This window comes from Centropristis striata, chromosome 18, assembly GCF_030273125.1.
Source record: "Centropristis striata isolate RG_2023a ecotype Rhode Island chromosome 18, C.striata_1.0, whole genome shotgun sequence".
NCBI classification, from domain to species: domain Eukaryota; kingdom Metazoa; phylum Chordata; class Actinopteri; order Perciformes; family Serranidae; genus Centropristis; species Centropristis striata.
In genome coordinates this window covers 11,978,260-12,001,212 of record NC_081534.1, presented here as the reverse complement: position 1 = coordinate 12,001,212, position 22,953 = coordinate 11,978,260, and the positions used below count along the sequence as shown (strand labels likewise).

The 22,953-nt window shown below is 40.2% G+C and overlaps 1 protein-coding gene across 2 annotated transcripts; it reads right to left on the bottom strand.

Moving 5' to 3' along the window:
- Positions 1-160: 160 nt before the first annotated feature.
- Positions 161-22,127, bottom strand: med23 (mediator complex subunit 23). 2 transcript variants are annotated; one of them, XM_059356260.1, is made up of 31 exons: positions 21,965-22,127; positions 20,784-20,815; positions 20,535-20,622; positions 20,316-20,440; positions 19,830-19,941; positions 19,467-19,565; positions 19,232-19,333; positions 19,060-19,129; positions 18,275-18,387; positions 18,096-18,191; positions 17,258-17,275; positions 11,502-11,708; positions 10,201-10,344; positions 9,896-10,041; positions 9,516-9,761; positions 8,621-8,763; positions 8,152-8,326; positions 7,219-7,382; positions 6,824-6,948; positions 6,530-6,735; positions 5,888-6,068; positions 5,632-5,802; positions 5,304-5,520; positions 5,032-5,141; positions 3,818-3,944; positions 3,324-3,489; positions 3,096-3,168; positions 2,788-3,002; positions 2,573-2,693; positions 2,346-2,477; positions 161-894 (listed from the first exon to the last, which is right to left on the bottom strand). In XM_059356260.1, exons 1-31 carry the CDS (start codon positions 22,013-22,015, stop codon positions 640-642), a joined length of 4,230 nt encoding a protein of 1,409 aa, XP_059212243.1. In that variant the 5' UTR covers positions 22,016-22,127; the 3' UTR covers positions 161-639. The 2 variants fall into 2 exon arrangements, with proteins under 2 accessions (XP_059212243.1, XP_059212244.1); XM_059356261.1 differs by lacking the exon at positions 17,258-17,275 and having other exon boundaries at positions 21,965-22,126.
- Positions 22,128-22,953: the final 826 nt, after the last annotated feature.

Genomic DNA, 22,953 nt, shown 5'->3' with positions numbered 1-22,953 from the left:
AACTGGGTCATCTAGGTCATGACCTGTCCGAGTGGGCTGAACAGCTGACTAAGTTATGAGTCTAGGGCAAGTTAAAGAAACAAGCATTTTCAAAAGACGTAAGCCAAGAATAGACACCCATATTTCAAAATAGCCTTCTGGTGGAATAACTGAAAACACGCGCTTTACAAAAGTTTATAATAACAATATACAAAATCATGTGAGATGGTTAAATGTCCACTGAAAAGAACATCATCTCGGGCTGTTTATTCACCTTGCATGTGTGCATAAAAAGGTACACAGACTTGTTAAAAGAAGCATCAAAAAGAAACTGAAGCAGAATTACCAAAATCTTTTTTTAATTAACTAATAATATACAATATAAAAATTGTCTACAAACAGAAAAATACAAAAAGATGCCATGATATTAACAAGAAATGTGTCCTACTGACTGTCCTGAATGCAGCAGATAGATTGCTGAAGTGTCTCAATTTTTCCAAGGCAGGAGATGAGCTGCGGTTTTTCATTTTGAAATTATGCACTGTTGAACCAGATTCAGGAAATACTTAATTTGATAAAAATCCAACTCCAGGAGGACTAGAAACTGAAAATGTTTAGGTGTGTGACAGTCCACTGTCATGATTGTAACTGTGACTTTGCCTACATCGGTGTGTGTGCGTGCTGTGTGGAGGAGGGGGAGGCAGCAGCAGAGGATGATGACAGTGAGGAGGTGGGGGGCTGAGGGGTGGAGGAGGACGAGGCGGAAGAAGTGGAGGCGGCGGCAGCAGCAGCGGCGGCAGCGGCAGCGGCGGCAGCAGCAGCAGCAGCTGATGATGTCTCTGTCAAGCTGCTGTGAGTGATGAAGCGCAGTCGCAGCTTCATGGCCGGACGCAGAGTCATGATGATTTTCTCCACCTGGAGACGGAGAAGGTGAGTGTCAACATGTTTCACCCAAAACACAGCACATAGCGAGCGTTAAGACTGCTCCAGTGTTCAATGGCAGCTTCGTCTATTTAATTAATTACTTCAAGTCATTTTAAGTACACTTGTCTAAGCCTCGAGCACAAACGGAGCTACACTTCCATCTCCTCTAATTAACTGTGGTGTCAGGTCTGGACACTGGTGGGGAGCCGTCATGCTGCACGGAGGTGACAGATTCAAGCTAAAAATGGAAAATACAAACACAAAACTGTCTCCTGAGGAGCTGTACGTTCACAGATATCATCTTACCCGTAGTCTGCGTGACTAATTTGTCATATTGCGTTTATCTATTACTAAAAGGGCATCTGATTGCCAGGGGGTGGCAGTTCATCTAAGTGTCGAAGAAAATATATTATTGACGAAGCTTGGTAATAATCGAACCTTTTCAGCTTTCGGAAAGATATACAGATAAAGTTATGTGACTAAATGTTTAAACAAGATTGTTAACATTTAATTTTCAATATTTAAAAGTAATGTCTCCCATATTTAAACAACGGCTCCATGGGAAAAATAACACCATCAAGCATCATGTTCCATTTAACAGTAACAAAATTCAAATCATATCTATAACAAATACTCTTGAGGAGCAGGCATGTGGAGAACAGAGAGATGTCAAACTGATTTGTAACTGAAGGAGAATTTAACTGAGAAGTAAATTTAAAAGATTTTAAAGAGGGAATTTAGCTATAAACGTTTCTGAAAACACTCTAGTATTGAGGGAGAGCTACAATATAAACATGCAGAGCAGGTGTGCACATCAGTTTACAGTCACTAAAAGTTATTTTTATTTTGCTGCCAACAGGATCAGGTTTGTGTCTGACAGGATTGTGGAACAATGATGTCACACTCTGAAATGTTATGTGACTTGTGTTGGTGATAACCCAGTGAACTTGAGAGTAGGGTCGCTAAAAGTAAAGACATTTTTGTCGCCAGTCATGGATCAGTTGATATTTTCCACCATGCTTTCGTTGGTACTAATGCCTGCTGCAGGTCTTTAAAGCGTGTTGAGAAAATAAGGCTGGCTTATTTATCACAGTTCAGGCTGTCTCAACTCTCTGACTCACATTCACTGGGTTGTCAGTCACATGAGATTTCCGAATGTTACGTCAATGTTCAACAAGCCTGTCAGCAGCAAAAAATAAGGACTGTGGCAATAATTGACGTGCATATATCGCTCTGTCTGTTTACATTATAGCTTGTTGAACAACTTAGGGTTTAAGCTCTCTCCCTCAATAAGGGAGCCATTTCAGAAACTGTTATCCCCATTAGTCACTCAGACACAAATTTGGTCCAGGTATTATTCATTTCATAGCAATCGATTGCCAGTCAGCACAGCCTAATTGTTACTGCAGTTTGAAATGTTTATTTTAAAGACTTGCTCTCACCTGCTCCTTCACGCTGTCTCCAGTGTACATGTATTTAATGTGATACAGGAAGTCACAGATTGGGTCCATGTAGCTGAGATGTTGGCATTGTTGGTCCACCGCCTGGAGCATCTCGTAGAATGCCACGCCAATCTGAAACGCGTTGAGACATAGTGAGAGAGTGTGTAAGTGAGTGTGAGACAGAGTGAGTTTTGTTTGAGGGAGACGGTGTGAGAGACTGTGTGTACCTCCAGCATGCATCGTGTCCTCTCTTGCTGGAAGCGCTGCAGGAACGGACCCACCAGGTGGTACACGTAGAGTAACTGGAACTCTGTCTGGACGACGGGCTTCAGTGTCTCTGACAGGAATCTACAGGGACACACATTGATGACAACCATAAATGCTACATGGGCTAAAGAGACAGCAGAAGTACGAGAGAGAGACTGAGGAAAGACCGCCTTACTTGGGAATCAGAGACAGCTGTCCGATGGATGAGTGATGCCACACGGCGTGTGCTAATGCTAGCACGTAGCTGCAGTTCATTTCGCTGTAGCTCTGGTGGCAGGCTGTAAAGTCCAGCAAGGCGAAGGGGTATCCTGCCCACTCTGTCTCTGATGTCAGAGCCGGAGAGCTGATCACAGACACAATGCGGTCATGGAGGACGATCCAGTAGGGCTCCTGGAAGAGGGAAGACGGAGGTTGTCATGGTGAACAAACTGTGTGAATTCATCAAATAGTTAAGGACTGTGATGATCTGAGTTTTTTTCTTACAGGAAGTGCGGTTATCACAAGTCCAATGGCATTCATCCAAGCTGTGATGTTCTCTCTGGGCACCAGAGGTTGGCTGAAAGGTAAAAGAAAACATGATCAATAATTCAAATCAAACCCTGATATCACAAGTGCACAAATCCAAAAATGCAAGTACAGCACTTCAACCAGAATGCTGAAATAAACTTTTATCATTACAGAAAGATGGGGTTTTAGAGTCATTAACTGTACCTCTTCAACACAACATTGAGCAGAGCGTTGCCGACATCTTTTCCCGGCACCGCCAGCGCCATCAGCTCCACGCAGGTAACGTGGAGGGCGTGGGCTGCAGGGTTGGGGAACTCGTTGAACCTCCAGTCACAGTTGGGGAAGGGACCTGGTGACTTGCCAGCCATGGGTAAGAGAGAGTTAAGGAGGGTGAAGATCACTGGGGGAGGAAATAATGGAGGCCAATGTTGTTGCTTTAACAGCCACCTCTATCTTGTTTTGTTTTCTGTTGTAACAGCTACATTGGCTTTAATAAAATTCCCTGAGGTTAAATAAACTACAGAAGTGAAATATTATCTGTTTGACTCACAAAGCAAAGAGGCATTAAGGGACACTAGAAGTATTGGCAGTAAGAGAAATGTATTATTCAGGTACCCTAGAGACCTGTGGCTTTTTGTCAGTACCAGGGCCTCTAAGAAAGAATCATTCACCAACACGGTGATTAGTAGGAAGGATATTGTCAACCAGGCGTCCAATCAGCTTGCAGTAGTAGGTATCATCAGGGATCCACACGTTGTCCTCTCTGGGGTTCATGCCAAACTTCAGATAAGTTTCACTAAGGCACCATCCTGGGGTACGGTTGTCCTATGAAAAAATAGGCCAATACAAACAAATCAGTTGAGTTGTAGTTACACACACACTGGAACTACTGCCTCACTGTGTCTGTTGCAGTTTACATCCGTATCTGTCCAGATAATGTTTCAAATATGGAAGTTTCTACAAATTATTATACATGGATGCTTTACACACATCTTCAACATGACAGCACAGAATATCAATACAATCACCACATAAGTATCTTACCAAATAAAATACTACCCTTCCATTCCTGAATTATGGCATGGAATAATGGGCAGAAGTGTGTTTGCTGATTGTCATAGTAAAGTTGGTGACTTTTGAATATATAATGTTATCACTTCACCATTTTATCCTGTTAAGACATTTTGAGTGAAATTGTCATCATTAGTGGATGAATTGTTGAGTTATGGCCAAAAATGTATTTTGTTGGGTCACAGTGACGGACTAAAGAAAAGAGAGATGAAAGACTGAAGGACTGTTCATAGAAAGAACGATAACTATAAAGATAACCAAATATATTGTTTTAAATCACTAGTGGACATACTAGATTTTGTGGCGAACAATATCGTTGGGACTACTTTCAGAATTATTTGATAGAAACAATCCACAATCAGAATTGACAGCGTGTCACATTCAAACTCTTTAATATGTACACTTCATAACTGCTTACTTCATATTATAAACAGCAGCATCTCCGTCTTTCTTTTTACCCCCCTGGTGCTGGAAGATGCACAACATCACAGCTATGTTGCACAGCAGCTGCTGCTTTTTGTCATTAATATTTCTCATAAGAATAATAATGGACAAAAGCTAAATCAAGTACCTTTTATCTGCTGTTTCTGACTCATTCGTGGTATTTAGGAAACACCTTGATGCACAAGATGAGGGACGTGGAGTTCTGATTCCCCACTTTTACAGAACGCTGTTTTCCATTCATTGATGCTCACAGTTATAATTATTATTACCGTTAACATTCTTGGTGTGAATAAGAATCAACTGCATGCCACAATTATGTACAGTTTTACTAAATAATACACAGTAAGTTGTTACATTATGAGGCTTTGTCTTGGTTGGTGTGTTTCTGTCTGCCTACCTTCAGTGAAGACATGATTGCGTGCACCAGTTTTCTCTTCAGGTTGGTTCTGTCTCTAAGATGTCGTTCGTAGTAGTGAAGTGTGTTGTACAGGTAGGTGACAGGGCGGTCTGCACACAAACAAAGCAGAAAATAGCCATCAGTGTCCACAAACTGCCTGCGCATTTCATTCACATCCCAGGAGACGACCAGTTTCCCCCTTTTTTTTAATCCACATAATTCATTGTTTCTCCTTTTCCTCATTTCTTATATTTTAGGACAACCTTACTCACCATGGAACTTGTACAGTCCGCCTAGGTGGTCCAGCAGAGTTTCCAGAGATTTGGAGACAGGAAGAAGCTCCAGGAAGCGATGGATGACGATGTCAAAGACGGGCAGGAAGCGCAAGCACACGTTGCCAAAGTAGATGGGCAGGTACTGAGGCTGGAGCTGCATGGGAGGGTTCACTTGGTCCGCAAGTCCCTCAAAGTACAGCTTCTCTGGGTATTTCTGTTAACGGACCAAACATTGTGGACATCGGACCTGGGTTTCTATCCTTTTCACCATTTCATACTAGAGTATGAAATAATAGATGTTACAGAGAGTTTTGTTTTTGTTTACCTTGTGGTAGCTCATGTGCTTGTTGTGCCAGTCACTCTGCAGCCAGTGCTCCGGAGCGTTCTCCTTCACAAAATCATTGACTCTGTTCCTGAAGTCGTTGGGTTTCAGCAGCAGCAGCTGGATTATGAAGTAACAAACCTGAGCCTCGTTGCCTTCGTGGCTACGCATCGCCTGGACACAAAAGAAAAATGAGCACACATTGTAGACCTCGTCATATAGTATATATTTATTTCTCCATATGCAAAAGTCTCCTCACCAGACACAGAATCAGCCTGTCCAGTGTGACTATGTTGTATTTCCAGACCATGTCGTTGAGTATTTCGATGCACTTATTGAGCTGCTGTCCACCGGCTGATGTTGAAAACTCATAGACAAGAAAGTCTGCAAACGTTCGCACGTGAGCCACCAGTGCACGAGCCCCGATACGCTCCAAGACCCTGAAGGACACAAAACCAGTTAGCTCATCATCCCAAAAAAACACTGCATAATCCCTCTGGATCAATTAGTCACAGATGTTATTAGGAGACTTGGGAATGCCTCCCCCCCTCAGGCTAATTAGTGTAGAAAATGCCAGAACATCAGTGGTGAGATGCATCATTATCGCATGTTTCATTAAAACACAATCTGTGGTGTCACAGACAGTGAATGTGTAATGCAAGGAAAAAATAAATGGTGGGAATGTGGACTGTGCCATTTGTAAATAATTGAAGTCAATTTACAGAGATTTCTTGTTTTGACATTATAAAATATATTTTTTCCCCCCAATATCAACCATAATACTTCCAAAGTTCATAAATATAACTTCGGAAAGTAGATTTTTATAGGCTCTGTAAGTACAATACAATATGTATCTGTGACATTATATAATAAATACATGTTTGTCTGTAGAGATGCAAACCTGAAGCCTATCTGGTTGATGTGGTCCGTCTCAAGCAGCATTTTCCACAGCAGACAGAGGAAGAGCGGGGGTGAGCCCTGCATGGAGAAGTGGGTAATGATGTCGTTCTCATTGGCCATGGACTTCCACTTCCTGTACTCCTCTTCCACGTTCTTCTTCAGGTTGAATCGAGACTCCTGAGGAACATTGTTCTGTTTGAAGAACGCCTGAGAAGAAGAGAGAACTGGTCTTTACAACAGGATTAATCCAACTAAATGTGTCATGTCATTCATGTATAAGTGACCAAAGAGGAACCTGTAGTGGAGCGGGGAAGCAGGACAGTGTGTGTGAGGCCCAGTTATGAGGCGTGAAGTTCATGATGGTCTGGAGGATGTCTTTACACCAAGTGCCATGGATGGAGTCGGACCCTGTGAAAAAATCTACACACACACAACACACAACACACAACACACACACACACACACACACACACACACACACACACACACACACACACACACACACACACACACAAACGAAGCAGGCAATTTAAAATGATATATAAACAAGAGGATGTGGGGGGAAAGGTGGCTGCCAGTCATTTAATTTACTGGAAGAAATTAACAAAGTAAGGAACATTCAATTTAAGAAAAAGACGAGAGCAATTAAACCTCAAAAGATCTAAAGAAGTAATTATGAGTGAGTGCTACCTGTGACGTGTGTGGCTCTGGCCAGAGTGAGGATCAAGGCTCTGTTCAGCTCTTCAGACTCAGCTGACAGAACCGTCTTTGGGTCGTTGAGGAAGCGAGTGAACTGAGGCTGCACCTCCGAACTCCCCAAGGCTGTGATCAACCTCAGAGCTGTGCTCTCAACACTGAGGACAGAGACGAAGAGACAGACCATTATCAGACTGATCATTATCCTTTTGTGTGTTTTAATGACCATCATTGGAGACATAATATAAAAATACATGTACGATGATAAACAAGCTCTGCTGTAAATGTGTGTGATTATTTGTGAGGTGCATGTTCTATGTAGTTTTACATTGTATAGGTTCAAGGGCTGTAACACATGTAGTTCTTATACATTCATAGCTTCTTTTGAGTGCCCAAAATGTATAAGGCTTTATTTAAAAGATAGCACAATTTCTGCAATTGTGTTTTGTTAGCATGTGGCTGACACACAACCGAAATGTTCTGGTCTAACCCTACCTGAGACAATACTTACAGTAGTAACTTAAACAATTACATGTTTTATTGCAGAACCAGTAAAACGTCTAGTGTTGTGTTGATGTTTTACTCCATGCAGATGATGACAGGAACTGTGTGAATGTGTGGTATTATTTGTGAATTCCTGTCATCACCAGCGCCTTGGTGTGAAGCTGAAGCTGCACCCACTGCAGTACAGGACATGGGGTTATGTTTTCAGTTTGCATAAGTGTCAGCAGTATTACAGAAAAATTACATGTAGACGTGTGGAGCATGAGCCATGGAAGAACCCATTACATTTTGGAGTGGATCTGAATCTGGGGCAGTACACAAGCAGAGGTCTGGGATCTCCAAACCTTATGGTTTATTGATGTAATTATGTGTGGCTTGAAGTTTTAGTGGTTAATTACGTTTAATACGTGTCATAAACATTACCATAGATGCAGCTGGTTCTGGTTGGTCTGGGGCACAGCAGCCAGACTGTGCAGATGACTCAGCAGCTGGACTCTGTAGTGAGGCTGAATGTGGTGCATCCTGTAACTGAACATCTCCAGCAACGTATGAAGGATTCCCCACGCGTGAGACTTAAACACATTTGGCAGCAACTGGCCTGAACAGACAGAGTGCGACACATTATTCAACATGTGTCTGCTGCCCTGAAGAGGCGAATTAATGTTAAACACAACTGTTCTGAGCCAGTCTGCTCAAAATGCAACCCAGTGGACGAGCAGTGACGACTGAATATATACCAGACTAGGACATGCTGGAGGAGTTATTACACTCTACAAATCCTGTACTGTGACTGTAAACAATTATTCCTAAGGGAAAATAATGATACTGAAGCGAGGCAAATTGCACTCAACCATTCAACACAGTTTTCAATTGAAATGTTTCTGTAACTCACTGATGAATCCTTTGATGCCCAGTGACTCGATCTCCATGTAGACCAGCAGTCTGCTGTATGTTTCTACCAGTGCGGGGGCCAGGGCGATGCTGGATTTGGTAGTGGCCAACTTTATTACTCGTGTGGCAATACTGTGGATCAGACTGCAGGCAGGGAAGCAAACAGAGAGGTACGAAGAGACAGTTAAATACATTTTAATAAATTGTCTGTGTAGCTCTGTGTATTTTACGTCTATTCTTCTTAACCCACATTTTTTTTCCTTGTCTGTTAAATTTTACTCACTGTGGCCTCCTTTTTCACTGCAATATATTAGTCCTGCACCTCTATGGAAACAGCTCAACCATGGCAAGAAGTAGGACAAACTAAGCATGTCTAAACAGCTATAAGTCATTAAAAAAAGAAAACACACAGGTTGGTTTTCTTTGTAAATGGAATCTATTTATTCCAACAACTTCCCACAAGTCTTACCAATATTGGATAAATTGGGGGCTTCACATACTAAATGTTTTAGATCAAATTTTTGCTGAACTTTATATATGTCTGTTGGTCTTTCATGGCTTCCAAGTTGCACTGAGTAGCACAGAAATTATTGTTTTTACAGCATCTGTTTAGTTCAAACTGATTATTTTTGGCTTATTTTAAATAAGACATGTAGAACAAAGTGATTCTGATTAAATATTATTTTAGACTTATATTGTGTTATCCCAATTAATTCAAGGACCACCAGAAATGTAAAAAAATCTGAAGGTAATTTATGCTTTTAGTTTCTGGCTAGGATAATTATTTTAACATGCCTTTCAAACTTGCTGACCAGTTTTGGGGCTCAGAGGGATAAAATCAGCTATACATCTTTGAACCCCATCAATTCATTTACACACCCTTTGCTCTCCCTTACCTCATCTTTGCATGCACTGTTAGTGAATCCAGCAGGTTCATTGGCAGCGGGGTGACAGAACCTGACGCTGCGCAGCTGGTGCCAGGCAGGTTGATTCTCATTGGTCCGTTTCCATAGATGGTCTCTACCAGGACACCCATCGGCAGTGTGAAGCACTCAGAGTTGGTGCTGTAGGCGTTACACAGCAGGGCGATCTTGTAGTCAGACATGCCCAGAGTCTTGTTACGCAGCGACTGTTGGAGAAACCTAACCGACAAGAGGGATGAAATAGAAACAAATTGTATATTTACTTGAGCTTTATTTTACTATTAACTGTATTTTGGTATGCACTAGGTATTTATTGAACATATTTCAGGGTCCAGCGCTTTAAAGATGCATACTCATGGTGTAGCTTCAGAGAGTGTGGTATGGGTATCTGTAGTTTGGAGTTGTCGTTCTGAGCTTTGCGGTTCAGGTGGATCCAGATGCAGGTCATAGCAAATGAATGAGTCGACTGGGGCTTGTTAATGTCAGGAACAGGAATGCACTGGAGTGGGAGAAAAAAAACAGACAAATCTGATGGTAAAATCTGCCTGTAAAGTTTAAGGTTATTACCACTACTGCTACTGCACTACAGCCAATCAAATGGGCATAAAATGGAGCACTTGTGATAATAGAACAAAATAATTTCTGAGCAGATTTGTACCTCTTTTTCTGGGTAAAGCAGGTCAAAGAGCTTCATGACAGGCAGGAAGTCAGCTAAGGCGTTCTTCTGAATGCTTCCAGATATGAACTGCAGCAAGACCCACATCAGGTGGTCCCTCCCTTTAATGAGTCCTCTACCAGCAAGCTTTAAAGACAGAAAGACGAACTCAACAAGTGACACATCAGTTGATAGCGGTTTTATAATACATATAAAATATAACACCCACTCCTGAATATTTTTGTATTTGCCTTGTAAATTTTTCTTCATTTAATTTTAACCTACATTTCTCAGGAGCCACAAACACCAGAGAGCTGGAATTAGCTTACTCCTTTTGGCAGAGCGTCACATCATTCGTTTTTGACAAGTATGTTACTGCCTAAGCTGCCTTCCAGTTGGTTTAAATGCATGGGTTTGTCTTCACCGTGAAAATGTATTTCCTACGGTTTGTGGGTGTGATATTCAAATTCTTCTGCCTTTAAGGCAAAGGCTAAACAACAGATGCTAGATAGTATTACCTCAAGGAATGTGGAGATCTCAAGGATTTTTCTCATAAACCGTATAAAAGAACTGGATGTAGTGAGCGTGTTGTCAATTGATGTGGGAACGAAGCTTTGAGTTCAGTCAATCTGAGTCACTATCTTGTTTTTTTGGAGCAAGAAGTGACATCATTTTGAGTGTGGAGCTCAGTTACCAGCTAGTGCTGGTTAGCAAGGTGCAAAAATGAATAGCCGACTCCTTAGAGTGGCCTATAGTCCGAGATTTTTAGGCAACTAAATGTTACAATCCACTTTCATTAACTGAAAACACATAGTGAAGGGTAAAATTTTTAGATAAAAACACAGAAATGTGCCACCGTAGTGAGCTTTGAATCACAAGGTAGCCACGCCAAAAAGCATGCCGTTTTATTGTCCATCTTAACCATAATCAGGAGAGTGAACATCATGCTGTATTGAAGACTTGAAAGGTAATCAATTAAAGTGAGAAGTGGGGTAATTTTCTCATAGACTTCTTTACAATCTGGTTTGTTTTTGCAGCCATTGGAGTCGCCCCCTGCTGGTAATTTGAAAGAATGAAGCTTTAAGACACTACATTGGCTGCCCTTCAGTCTGAGATTGCAACTTGCTTTTACCTTTTCTTTCATGGACACTTACATCTTGAGCTAAAGTGTGCCGAACAGTCACCATTTTGTATTTTATAAATATATGTATGAATATCATAAATAAATCAAATCAAGCCAAAATGAAACGACTCATCATTAGGACTGTTTACTCTTCCTCACTCTGCTGTCTCCCTCCTCTTACCTTCTGATGTAACGACAGCACCATGTGAGGGAAGCTTGCAAACTGAAACAACACAAAGAAGATGAGCTGGGAGGAGAGGTGCTGCCACAGCAGCTGGCTGGTTCCTCCGATGTCGGCATCAAAGTGTTCCTCGGTCTCGGAGCGCTCCATGGCGTACACAACCAGGTCCACCAGCTGCTCCTCCAGCACTGGGCAACGCTGCTTTTGCTGATGACGGAGGACGGGAGTGTTAAAGGATAAAGAAAATAGTGGGCAGGAGAGAGAGGAAGTTAAACAGAGAAAAGTAGGGAAAGACATCCAAGAGACAGAAAAAAAAGAGGGAGAAGACAGAGGGAGGGAGACAATGTGGGAGAGAAGTCATTAAATTACTTCACATACACATTTTTCATGTTAACAGATGAACAATTGACATAAAAAAAACCTTTTCCCAACCCCTTCCATGCAGGACAGCATCTCCTTCCTGCCTCTGTCAGCTGGGTAAACCTTCCTGTGGCTTTTCCACGTTTACCTTTATCTGCAAATGTCCTTATGACGTTACTGTGAAGGAGCTAAACACAATTGTCCATGTAGCTCCAGTAATTTGTGAAGTTGTAATTTGGAGCTGGTAAGATTTGGTCAAAGCTTCTGCTTCAGCTCCAGTGCATGCAAGAGGTTGCAGCACCCTTACATTTTATGTGGAGTGGCTGATCTGATCACATAAGACATGATTATAGGTAGTTAAAATACTTAAGCATCAACATACAGAAGCCAATTTGCACAAAAAAACAAGTAAATATGAATGTGGACATTACAAGAAGGTAAGTGATTTTAGAACATCCTGCCAAAAATCAACAGTTGATAAAAAGCCTGGCTAAAGTCACCACACTGACATGTTGATTAATGTCAATTGCCCTATTAAATAAAGAAGGAGAATTAAATATAAAAACATTTAAATAAACCTAACCCCTAATGCAAGCATATTGAAACATCTGTCTTCTAGAATATGGCAGAAATCATTATCAGTCATTTTGGTCAATGTGAAATGTCAGTGGAAACTTTGGAAAAACTAAAAATGTATTTCCTAAAGTTGAAAAATAATTCAACTACACACAAAATAAAAATAGTGTAAAAATGTTGATAAAAACAAAAAAAATAAGAAATACACATTTCAATAAACATTTATATATATATATATATATATATATATATATATGTATATATATATTATATATATACTATGTTGAGAAGTTAGTTAACTTCCATAGCCTGCGGAAAACTACTAAACATAAATAATAAATATATAATGTTTCATCAAATAACAGTGATTGAATTTAAAATGTGATCAATCTTCAAGCCTAATAGCAACATTGATAAAAACAATACTGAGCTCAGCAGAAGCCTTGTGCAAGTATTACCTTTTTTTCTGTAATGATCATATCAAGTCGGAACAAAAAGTTTCCACACATAACTGCATAATATGTGAACTTCATTGGGGTATCTGAAGCAACAATGTTGAGACTTAAATATATAAGGGGTACTCTTTTGACGAAAGAGGGGAAAAGAGAGGGAAGGCAGGAAGGGAATAAAGACAAAGTCAGAAAAATGGGCGAGGGAGAGAGGGGGGGAAAGGGAGGCGGATAGTGACGGGAAGGCAGGTTAACAAGATCTTAAAGCCCCACCTGGTGAATAGTACAGCTTCTGCCTCACAATAAAAACTGACTTCAGGCCATAGAGTAGAAAGCACAAGGTGCATGTGCACATGAGGACCCTGTATTGGCTACGCTGACATAATTTCATGCCAAAACAAGACACTGGTCATGTCGTTTGTCAATTTTTTTCAAAGATTAATACTGACTAATTGCTATTAACCCAGGGTGGGAGACTTAACTTCACCCACCAGACAGACAGAAGGAGTGTGGATCTCTGCAGTGGCTACCACTGTACGACTTAACAGCCCTCTTCACACAACTGGGACACAACATAGCAAGGATCCAAACAGCACAGCACAGCAGCACAGAGCAGTACGATATGACACAGAACAGCACAGCACTGAACACCAAACCAAACCGAACGGTGCAAAACATTCCTGCATGCAGGCTAACAGGTTTGGGAAGGTGGGGAGGAGGTGTCATTGGGAAGAAGAAGAGGAGCTGTGAGGGCGACCGTCACTTCTCTTCCTCTGCCAAAACACACACATGCACACGCGCACACACACACACACACACATGCTCACACAGAAAGAGAGGGCAAGAGAAGAAAAAGAAAGAGAAAGAGAGAAGGATCCAGAGGCGTATCTTCCGTCTACTGTACAAAGAAATCAGCCCCATGGCTTACCTAGTTACATCCCAAACCAGTGTCTTAGCAACAGTAAAACAATACCACCTCCTCCAAACATACCAACTCAACCAAAGGCAAACATGTGTATCAGGACCAAACACATTTTAAGGTAACTGTCTCTCAACCCCCCATTTCCCCAAAATGAGTATCTATCAGTCACTAATCATGATCACTACGAGTTCTCAAACCGTTAAACAAATATGCATGTCACTTTCACAATTTATATAATTTCAACCTTTTCCTTCCCATGCTTTCCATTTAGGCATTTATGACGTTCAGAATTTATTTTGCTCACCTAGTGATCATCATATAAAAGTTTAGTTTAAAAAAAAAAAAAAGAGAGGCAGAGAGCCGTTGTGCTTGTAGTCCATTATGCATCGGTGTTTCTCTTCTATATATTTTGCAGCAACATCCCAAGGTACAAAACTATTGCAGCTGAATTTGATGAGATTTCATGAAGTCACATCCACAAGACTGCGGACCTACCAGCTCCGCTGACCTTAAACAGCCTTCCACTCTCTGTCAACTTGAGGATGAGCAACTGGAACAGTGACAGGATGTCAGTCACTTGCAAAGTCATGACAACCACATAAACAAGAGCGCAAGTTCAGTATCTTGCCTTAAGACAGAGTGGAAAACAGGGACGACACCACACTCATGTGGGTACTGTGAAATATGAGAGCTACAGTAACAATATGGGGCGCTGAATTTGATGAATGTACTGTTTATCAGACAACAAATGAGACAAGAGTTAGCTATCCAGCACAGCCCTGCGGTCTCTCTGCCTCACTACCTGCTGATAGAGACTAGTTCCTCGAGAGGAGAGCGGGCAGCGCCGGGTCACAGTAGGCTGATGGCCAGCTGCAGCACTGGGTAAAACCTGTGTAACCACACAAACAGAAAGTCTGCTGATCCAGCGGGGAGTTGGGGTTGCCTGGGATCAGCAAACCCTCTGTTAACCCTAATCTCAATATCTCCCCTGCTGCTGAAAAAAGTATTTGGGGGAAACACTGTGCCATTAATCAAGATGAACTGGTTGGAAAAAAAGAAAGAAAGAAATCAACCACGCATCAACCAATGAACATCACACAACACAGGTCGGAGTTCACTCATTCACTCATCAGCCGACCTGGGCAAAGCACTGATCAACAGACTAAAAACTAAAAGGGAGCGTGAGGAGCGTTTGGCTTTGTAAACCACACTTTGCCATGTCTTCGCTCTTTGAAGCTGCCTGTGCACATGCAATTTAAATTTGGGAACTTTGTAATTACAAAATCATCTCTTCATCTCTAACCCGGAAAGACGAGATGTTCTCTGTGGAGAATTGCTAAGTTTATAAAGGAATGAAGTTGGCAGAGCATGAAATTTACCAATTATAAGCCACTAATTTAAGAACACTTTATCATTTTTGAAAATGAAATTAATTGACTGGATGGCATAAGGTGCATAAGATTAAGATTCATTAATGTAATGCAGCATCATTTATTAGACTGGAAGTAGAAGACATGACAATCTGAAAATCATTAAGATCATCCAACTCACAGTACCTACCAAAAAGCAATTAAATAAAAAACACTGATAATGATTAATTGACCTGCAGACTTCCTGATATAGAAGCAGAGCTGGTCTTATTGTGATTACTGCTTCGCCATTGCGGTTTACTTGAATTGCAAAAAATAATAAAACATAATGCTGCACAGACCAAGCCCATGAATAAGTCTAAATAGAGTTTTGCCCAGGTCAGCACAACAGTAAGCAGCATAAGGTCAGACACGAGAGGACCTCGCTAACAACAGGCAAGAACCAGACTACATTCATACATGCAGTGCAGCAGGACTTGAAATGTCAACAGCAGGGTTTAAATCTTGTTAGCTTGAACCAGACATGGCTGGGACTAAATGTACTGTTTCCTAATGACTAAACTGTCTCAGTGTGAAATAAAAACTGGATGGTAGTTGTCAGTTAGCTTAGTCGACATTAAGGACAATCCAGGGTTTGAACATATAATCTTAAAATGATCAGTTTCTTAAAACTGAGCATTGTCTGTAGCATGGCAAATATACGCAAGAATATAGGGAACTAAATATAAAAGACAGATTAGTGAATGTTAACATAACAAGCAATTCCAAATAGGGCTGCATGATGTATCGCCTCAGGATTTACATGGCGACGCACAAGTCACGTTGCAGGATGAGCAATAAGGCAAATTAACTCACATCATGCTACAAATTTTCTCACATGGCTCTCATTTTCGATGACTAAACCAGTATTTCCCATTAATTACCTACAATCTAAGCAGACCTGCAACAGTTTCATAACGAACCAAAAATATTTTTTACATTTTTCAACAGACCCCCGCATTCTGCCAGGGGGATTCGACTCAGCAAGTCAGGGATGACCGCGTGCTGTCCCTCATGGGACCTCTCTCTAGATCAGCCTGGAAAGGCTCGAGGTCGAGGTGGCTCGTGGTACAGCCTGTGAGCTTTCCAGCACCCCCCAACCTATCTTGAAACATGGACCTGTGTTGTTCACCATGCCTAGTGGGCCTGACAGTCTTGCTGTGTCATTACCATTCATATCTATACAACCAATGTGTTAATGATTAAGTTGTTTACTTCAGCAGAAACATTTTCATAGATTTTGCCAGATTGATACATTTAACTTTAAAACATACAAACCAACTACATGTTCTGCCTCAAGGTTGAAATTGAACATATTGCAGATTCTTTTTTACTGCAATGTTGTTTTTTTTATCAATATCATGCAGCCCTAAATTCCAGTGTTGCAAAAACATTATTGAGGAAAAATTTAACAGGAACACAACAGAGCTGACTAACTATTCCCTCCCTATAAGCATTTATGGTGACCAGCTGGTAAAGGATTAATATCATATTAACATTATATGAGCCAGGAAGTCTATTTTGGGAGAGTTTACATTTGCCCAGAATATTGTCTATGACACAGTGAATAAATATTAGCCATCTGTGGCTTCAGTCAATACAATTTATTATATTGTGTACCTATTCTGCTGAATTAGGAGCAGATAAGGCAGCACATGAAGGAAATTGATGTTACTAAAAACAATTTACTTTGTACACAACCCTGTTAATTTAACAAGCCATCCACAGTTCATGATCCATAAACATCGATCAACCTGCTGCTGCCTTTGTCTTTCATATTTTATACAACCGTTTCACTGTCTGTGTACCTGCCCAGGCTTTATTCAGCCACATTTCTACTGAGTGTATCTCTATGAAGCCCTGCTGTGGCCATCTCAAGCTCTGTAGCATTTAAGTTCACTCCATTTCAAGCTTTCTTTTCTTTTCCTTTTTTTTGTCCAGTTTCCCATTTTTATGACATCAGCGTGCCTAAAAAGCTAAGCGACCAATGGGCTGGTTAGTTGGTAGGTCAGGTGACCAGGAAGAGGAACAGCGACATACCTGGGCAATGTTCAGAGTCTAGAGAGCGCATGGCAGAGAGACAGACAAACACAACACACAACCAGAGGACAAAAGAGAGAGAAAAGAGAGAGAAACAAAGATAGAGGGAGAAAGAAACAGAGAGGGAAAAAAGAAGAGACAGAGAGAGAAAGTGGTGACTAAGGAGCTAGGTCGTTCACTGTCCGTTCAGCACAGTTAGCATCAACTCAGCCAATTCAAACAGACAAACTGGATTCTGGGTTTTTGGTTCATATTCAAAATATGAAGAAAAGTCCAAATCAGAGCTCTGGCCAGTGTTGATTGATGCTTTCTGTTATAAACTGTCTGAGAGCTGGTCAAACTGTGTCTATGGCTGAGTTGAAACTGCATGAACCCAACAGGGAAAACTAACACCAGTGCATTATGGGTCAAGCTCACAGCACTGGCTTGCTTTACATATGGTCTTATATAGCTGTGTTACTAGGGCAACAAGGGAAGAGAAGGGGGTCGAAAGGGTAGAAAGGAGAAACAAGAAATTAAAATAAATAATTTAGAAAAGGAATATGAAGAGAAGAACCAGGTAAAAACAAACAGAAAAAGTAGAATAGGATGAGGATCAAGGAATAATTCAAGGAGAAAAAGGACTGCAGAAGAGGAGTGGAGACAAGGCTGAAAAAGAAGGAAAACAAGGAAAAAGGAAGAGCAGGAGCAGGAAGCGGGGAGAAGGGAGGAGAGAGAGTGGGGTGGCAAAAATTAAAAAGGGGAAAGTAAATAAAGAGAGTCAGGGACAGGAAAAGTGAGGGCAGGTGGAGGTCCTGGTAAAGAAGCAACGGAGCAAAAGTAGAAGAGGTTGTCCTACCTGTTTATTGAGTCCTAACATGTTGCACACCATTTCTCTTGAATATGGCTGTTCTAACACGTAGCGCAGCAAGCCCGTCTGTGGCTCAAACAGGTCCTACGTACAAAAATAATACAATGTATTACTGCTCTGGTATATCTGTGGAAAATCTTATGTTGTGCATATGTTAATAATAATACCTTGTCAAAGGGCAGCAAGCCTCTCAGAGGGAAACGGAGAGTCATGGGATCTAATTTCCAGGAGTTGCAGATGGCGCCGCTGTTATTCACCACTGGTAACAAGCTGCATCGACCTGTGGACACATGGCGAAATGACTCAAAAGGCACACTGTTTATAGTTGCATTATGTACTTCACCACTGTTGCATTATGTACTTCGCACTTCATCACTATCAACCCTACACTGAGCCATTTTATTGCTTTAGACAGTGTATATGTCTAGGACTTTTACTGTGAAAGGTAAGAGCGTAAGGACTGGATCTATTTAAATCCTCAGCTACACTACAGTGTTCGTTTTGAGTATGTCTGTTCCACACATTAGATTAGTTTGTGCCTTTAATTGCGAAAAAATGGACTTGTTCTAAAAAAAAATCATTATATTCGTGTTCTGTTTGAAAGTATTCATGAAAAAAAATAACAGTTGGAAATAATATATTGACATGCGAATAACAACCCGGAATCCAAAATAGTTGAGACACAGTGTAAAATGTTTAAAAAAGACCCAGAATGGATCAAATTCAGAATTCACAGTGTATATGTACAAAAATAAAAGTTTACCAGTTTGGGCATAAATTATACTTTCCCCTTTTAGTTTATATCAAAAAAGAATGCACTTCAGTAAAGCTTCTGCAAACAATCAAGAAGGGTTTGCTAAAACATGAAGCCTTGAGAACAACAAAACTCTGAAACCTTGATATCTTTCCAATCAATATTTTAAAAGTGTGGGTGTGTTGACGTGTCTCTTACCACAGATAGAGTTGATTCTGGCTGTAGGTCTGAAACTGTCCCCAAAGTCTGATATCAAACTGCCTAGAAGCTACAAACAGGGAGCGAATAAAGAAAAGAAAATAACACGGAAAGAGTTGTTAGATACATGTGACACACTGCACACATACACACACAAGAAACTTGCACTTACCCAGTGCGATAGCTGTCCTTCTGGATACAGTTTTCTGATTTCTGTGATGGCAAAGTAGGCTGGTAGAAGGCACGCATTTCTGTCTAGGATATACTCTACTACCTGGAAAACACACAGAGTAAGAAATTAAAGAGAAGGAATTGGTAAACGTAAAGCTAATTATTCAAACAAGCCATCAGAGTGGCAGATAAATCACAAATAATGGCATGATAAGTGAAAGATGGACAGGAAATACCTCTCTAGCAGCCAGAAGCTGTTGGACTATAGCTGAGCTGACCGTTGTAGGAATGGTTTGAATTTTATCCAGTACAGCTTTCAGCAGGTCACGGACACCCTGAAACACACACTTAACATGAAACATATCCAGATGGAAGAAAGCTTTTACATCTTTAAGATGCCTGATGAGGGCAATGAAAGTGCAGAAAATGTTGGATTACAGAACAAAATTTTGTGATTATCTTATCATATAATCTTAAAACATGTCCAAATGTGTCAGCTTTCAGTTAGTCACAAGAGGATATTTTTATTTAAGACCTTGATCTTATTGATGATAAGTCTCTGTCATGCTTGTGTTTGTCTGTGCCCATGTGTGTCAGACCTTGTAGTCCACCCCTCCAATGATCTTGCGAATCAGTCTGAAAGTTAGCGCCCACAGCTGAGTCCTCTCCCATTCCAGACTGTCCGAGTTTATCAGAGCTACACACACCATCCTGCGGACAGACAAAGAGATTCATTAGATGTACGACTGTCTCAAAAAACAGACATAATAGAGTACATACAATGTGTTTGTTTTATGTCACAGCTTTAAATAGATTAAGTGCAGATTCATGTTAATGAGACTTAAAGAAAATGAAAAGAAATACTTTCAATTATGGCATTATTGGAAACCACAGGGGAGATCTAATCTATTTTAATTATATATTACAAGACAAGAGGTCACAGTGATATTGTGGCCTAAACAAATACCAATCTAACAAAAAGCTAATTAAATATAATTATAAAATTAGACTCTGCCAAGCCCCATAGAGTAAATTAATGCATGCTGTATGCCCTTGTAAGCAGACACGATTGTGTGTTTGTGTACCTGGGCGGTAACAGATTGGTCTCCACAGCCATTGCTAAACAGTCGTGGAGGAAGGAGATCCTTTTTGGACTGTGCTGGCTGTGTATAAACCTCACTATCCACTGCACACACTGTTCATGAGACTCCTGCAGAAACACATGGAGGGAATTGAAAACATGATCCATCCAATCATTCATCATTTATGTGCAAGTGTGTGTCTGTCTCTGTGTGTTAAGAGACCTGTGGTAGTGTGCTCCAGTACTGTCTGAAAGCTCCGAGACAACTGATCAGTTTAGTCCTCTCGTCCTCTGGAGTGTCCATAAACATCCTGAAACAAAATCCAAATTTTAGCCTGCAGCATTTAATTTCTCAATGTACATTTTCCTCAAATCAACATTATACCTTTTACTGTAAAACTAGTCAGACCTGCTTTCACGACATAATATCAAAACAACAGGAGGTGGGAATGTGTGTTTAGAGAGATCTTACCCAGCAAAGGCCTCTTCTATCATCTCCGTTTTCTGAGGAGAGGAATAAAACTTAAAATAAATAAATAGAATTATGTGGAAGGTGGGGCTGAAACGATTAGTCAACTGATCAATTAGTCTATCAACAACAAAAATGATTTTCTTATATATATGTATATATATATATATAGTGAATTTGGGTAATGTGGGACACTTTTTGCAATTTTGACTTTGTTATATTTTTCTAAATTTAAAAATATTTTATGTAATTCCAGTCACATGACACCCATGGTAGACCAATAGTAAAGGTTTTGATGACTATATTTACTTTAAGCAGGAAATATATATATATATTTATTATTTATTTATATATATATATATGTATATATATATTATGTATTCATCATATTAAACTGGACATTACATTTTAGACTAGCAAAATAAAGACATAATAATAATAATAATAATAAATATATGATAATGTTGTATAAAAACTATCTCCTTGGACTAACATTTTATAGACGATACAATAGTTGCAGCCCAATTGGGAGGAAATATAATGCTTATATTTTCTTTATATCTCTTCCGTCCACTTCTTTTTTTCCAGTAAGAGTAATAACAATTGTAAGCTGTTGCCTCAGCACACAGGGAAGTCTGATACAAGTTGATATCAGCTGCTAGAGAACAACACCTGATGTTGGTAAAGATTAAAGTGAGTACATATTATTCCAACATAGCTGTAGGGGGAATTCTACTTCACCCAACATTAGTGCTTTCTCCCTCTCTCATTGTCAACTGGAAATTACCCTAAGAGACAAACGACGTTACTGAAAATATCATAACATATTTCATAATTAGCTAAAACATGAAAACAAAATTTCAAATGAAGTACTACATTACTACGAGGTACGTTGTAAAGCTGAATAAGAGTGCATTTAATCAACAATCAAGTTCTTGTACACACACTGCACAAAGTCTAAACAGTTACGTTTTCGGTTTCAATATCAGCTGTTAGTTCATATATTTATGGTTAGCTTTAACGTAACTGTATACAGAAGCAAATGCTTTATATCTATGTTGTTGTAATTATTCATTTGCACAACAAGTTCACGAGTGAACGTATAATGTAAAAGGCTAACGGTGTTTGCAACGCTAGCTAGTGTTAGCTTTGAACCCAGGTCATTAAATAGAGATTGAAATTACCACAACATCTTCAAAGATGCTCTGGAGCTGCGTTTCCATCGAAAGCGCCATGTTTGTATCAAACAGTTCAATTTTTTTAACGAAACATCACACAAATTAAGCAGGTTGCTCCTTTCGGTAGCCGCAGACAATGCTACCAACAGGCTAAATGCTAACAGGCACTGGAATGAATGCGCCGCGCGATGCGCAACTGCAAAAACAATCCGGAGACACACCGGACAGACAAGCTGAACAGTTCCGCTTGATAGTGATTAAAACCTATGATAAGTATAATTTAAGTTGGCACAAATTGCTGTTTATCCATACCAATATTTCTATGTATGTATCATACCGCTTACAGTCGACAGACCCCTGTATGATCTATATTTAGCAAAGCCTGAGCAACTTACTTTAATGTATGTGATTTCAAAAAAGTAAAGAAAAAATATACACAAACACACGCTTATCTTCGTATAATACATACATTTATTCAGAGTTTAAAAAAGGGCAGGGTTGGTAGAAAACTAGAACATTATCCAAAAACGTATGCAAAAAGTTAAAGGCAGCTTAGACAAATGCCACTGTAGTGTATTTTCTGCTACAGATTTACATTACTCTAATATTAAAAGTTCTGCTGTGTTAAAAGGCCTCAGTATGAACCTTTTTTCAAGAACAGCCAGAGTCTTCAGGTAGAAACTGGTTCCAACCAGTATAATGACCATTCATATCTGGGAATTGTCAGACAGTAAAGGCATTGGAACTTGAATATAAACAAGTATAGGTTCTATCCTTTTAAGGTTAAAAAGTAGGCTTAGCAGCGTGCTCGTGTCCGGGAAAACGTACACATGCATGGGCTGTAACATTTGAATTAAATTATCTTACACACAGACAGAGAGTCAGACGAACTGAGGGCTTCATTGGACTCGGGACACCTTTCTTCAGCAGCCTCAAATTGACAAAGTTCTGTCTCCGCTGTATTTCGGCAGTGTTCTGATTGATTGATAATAAAG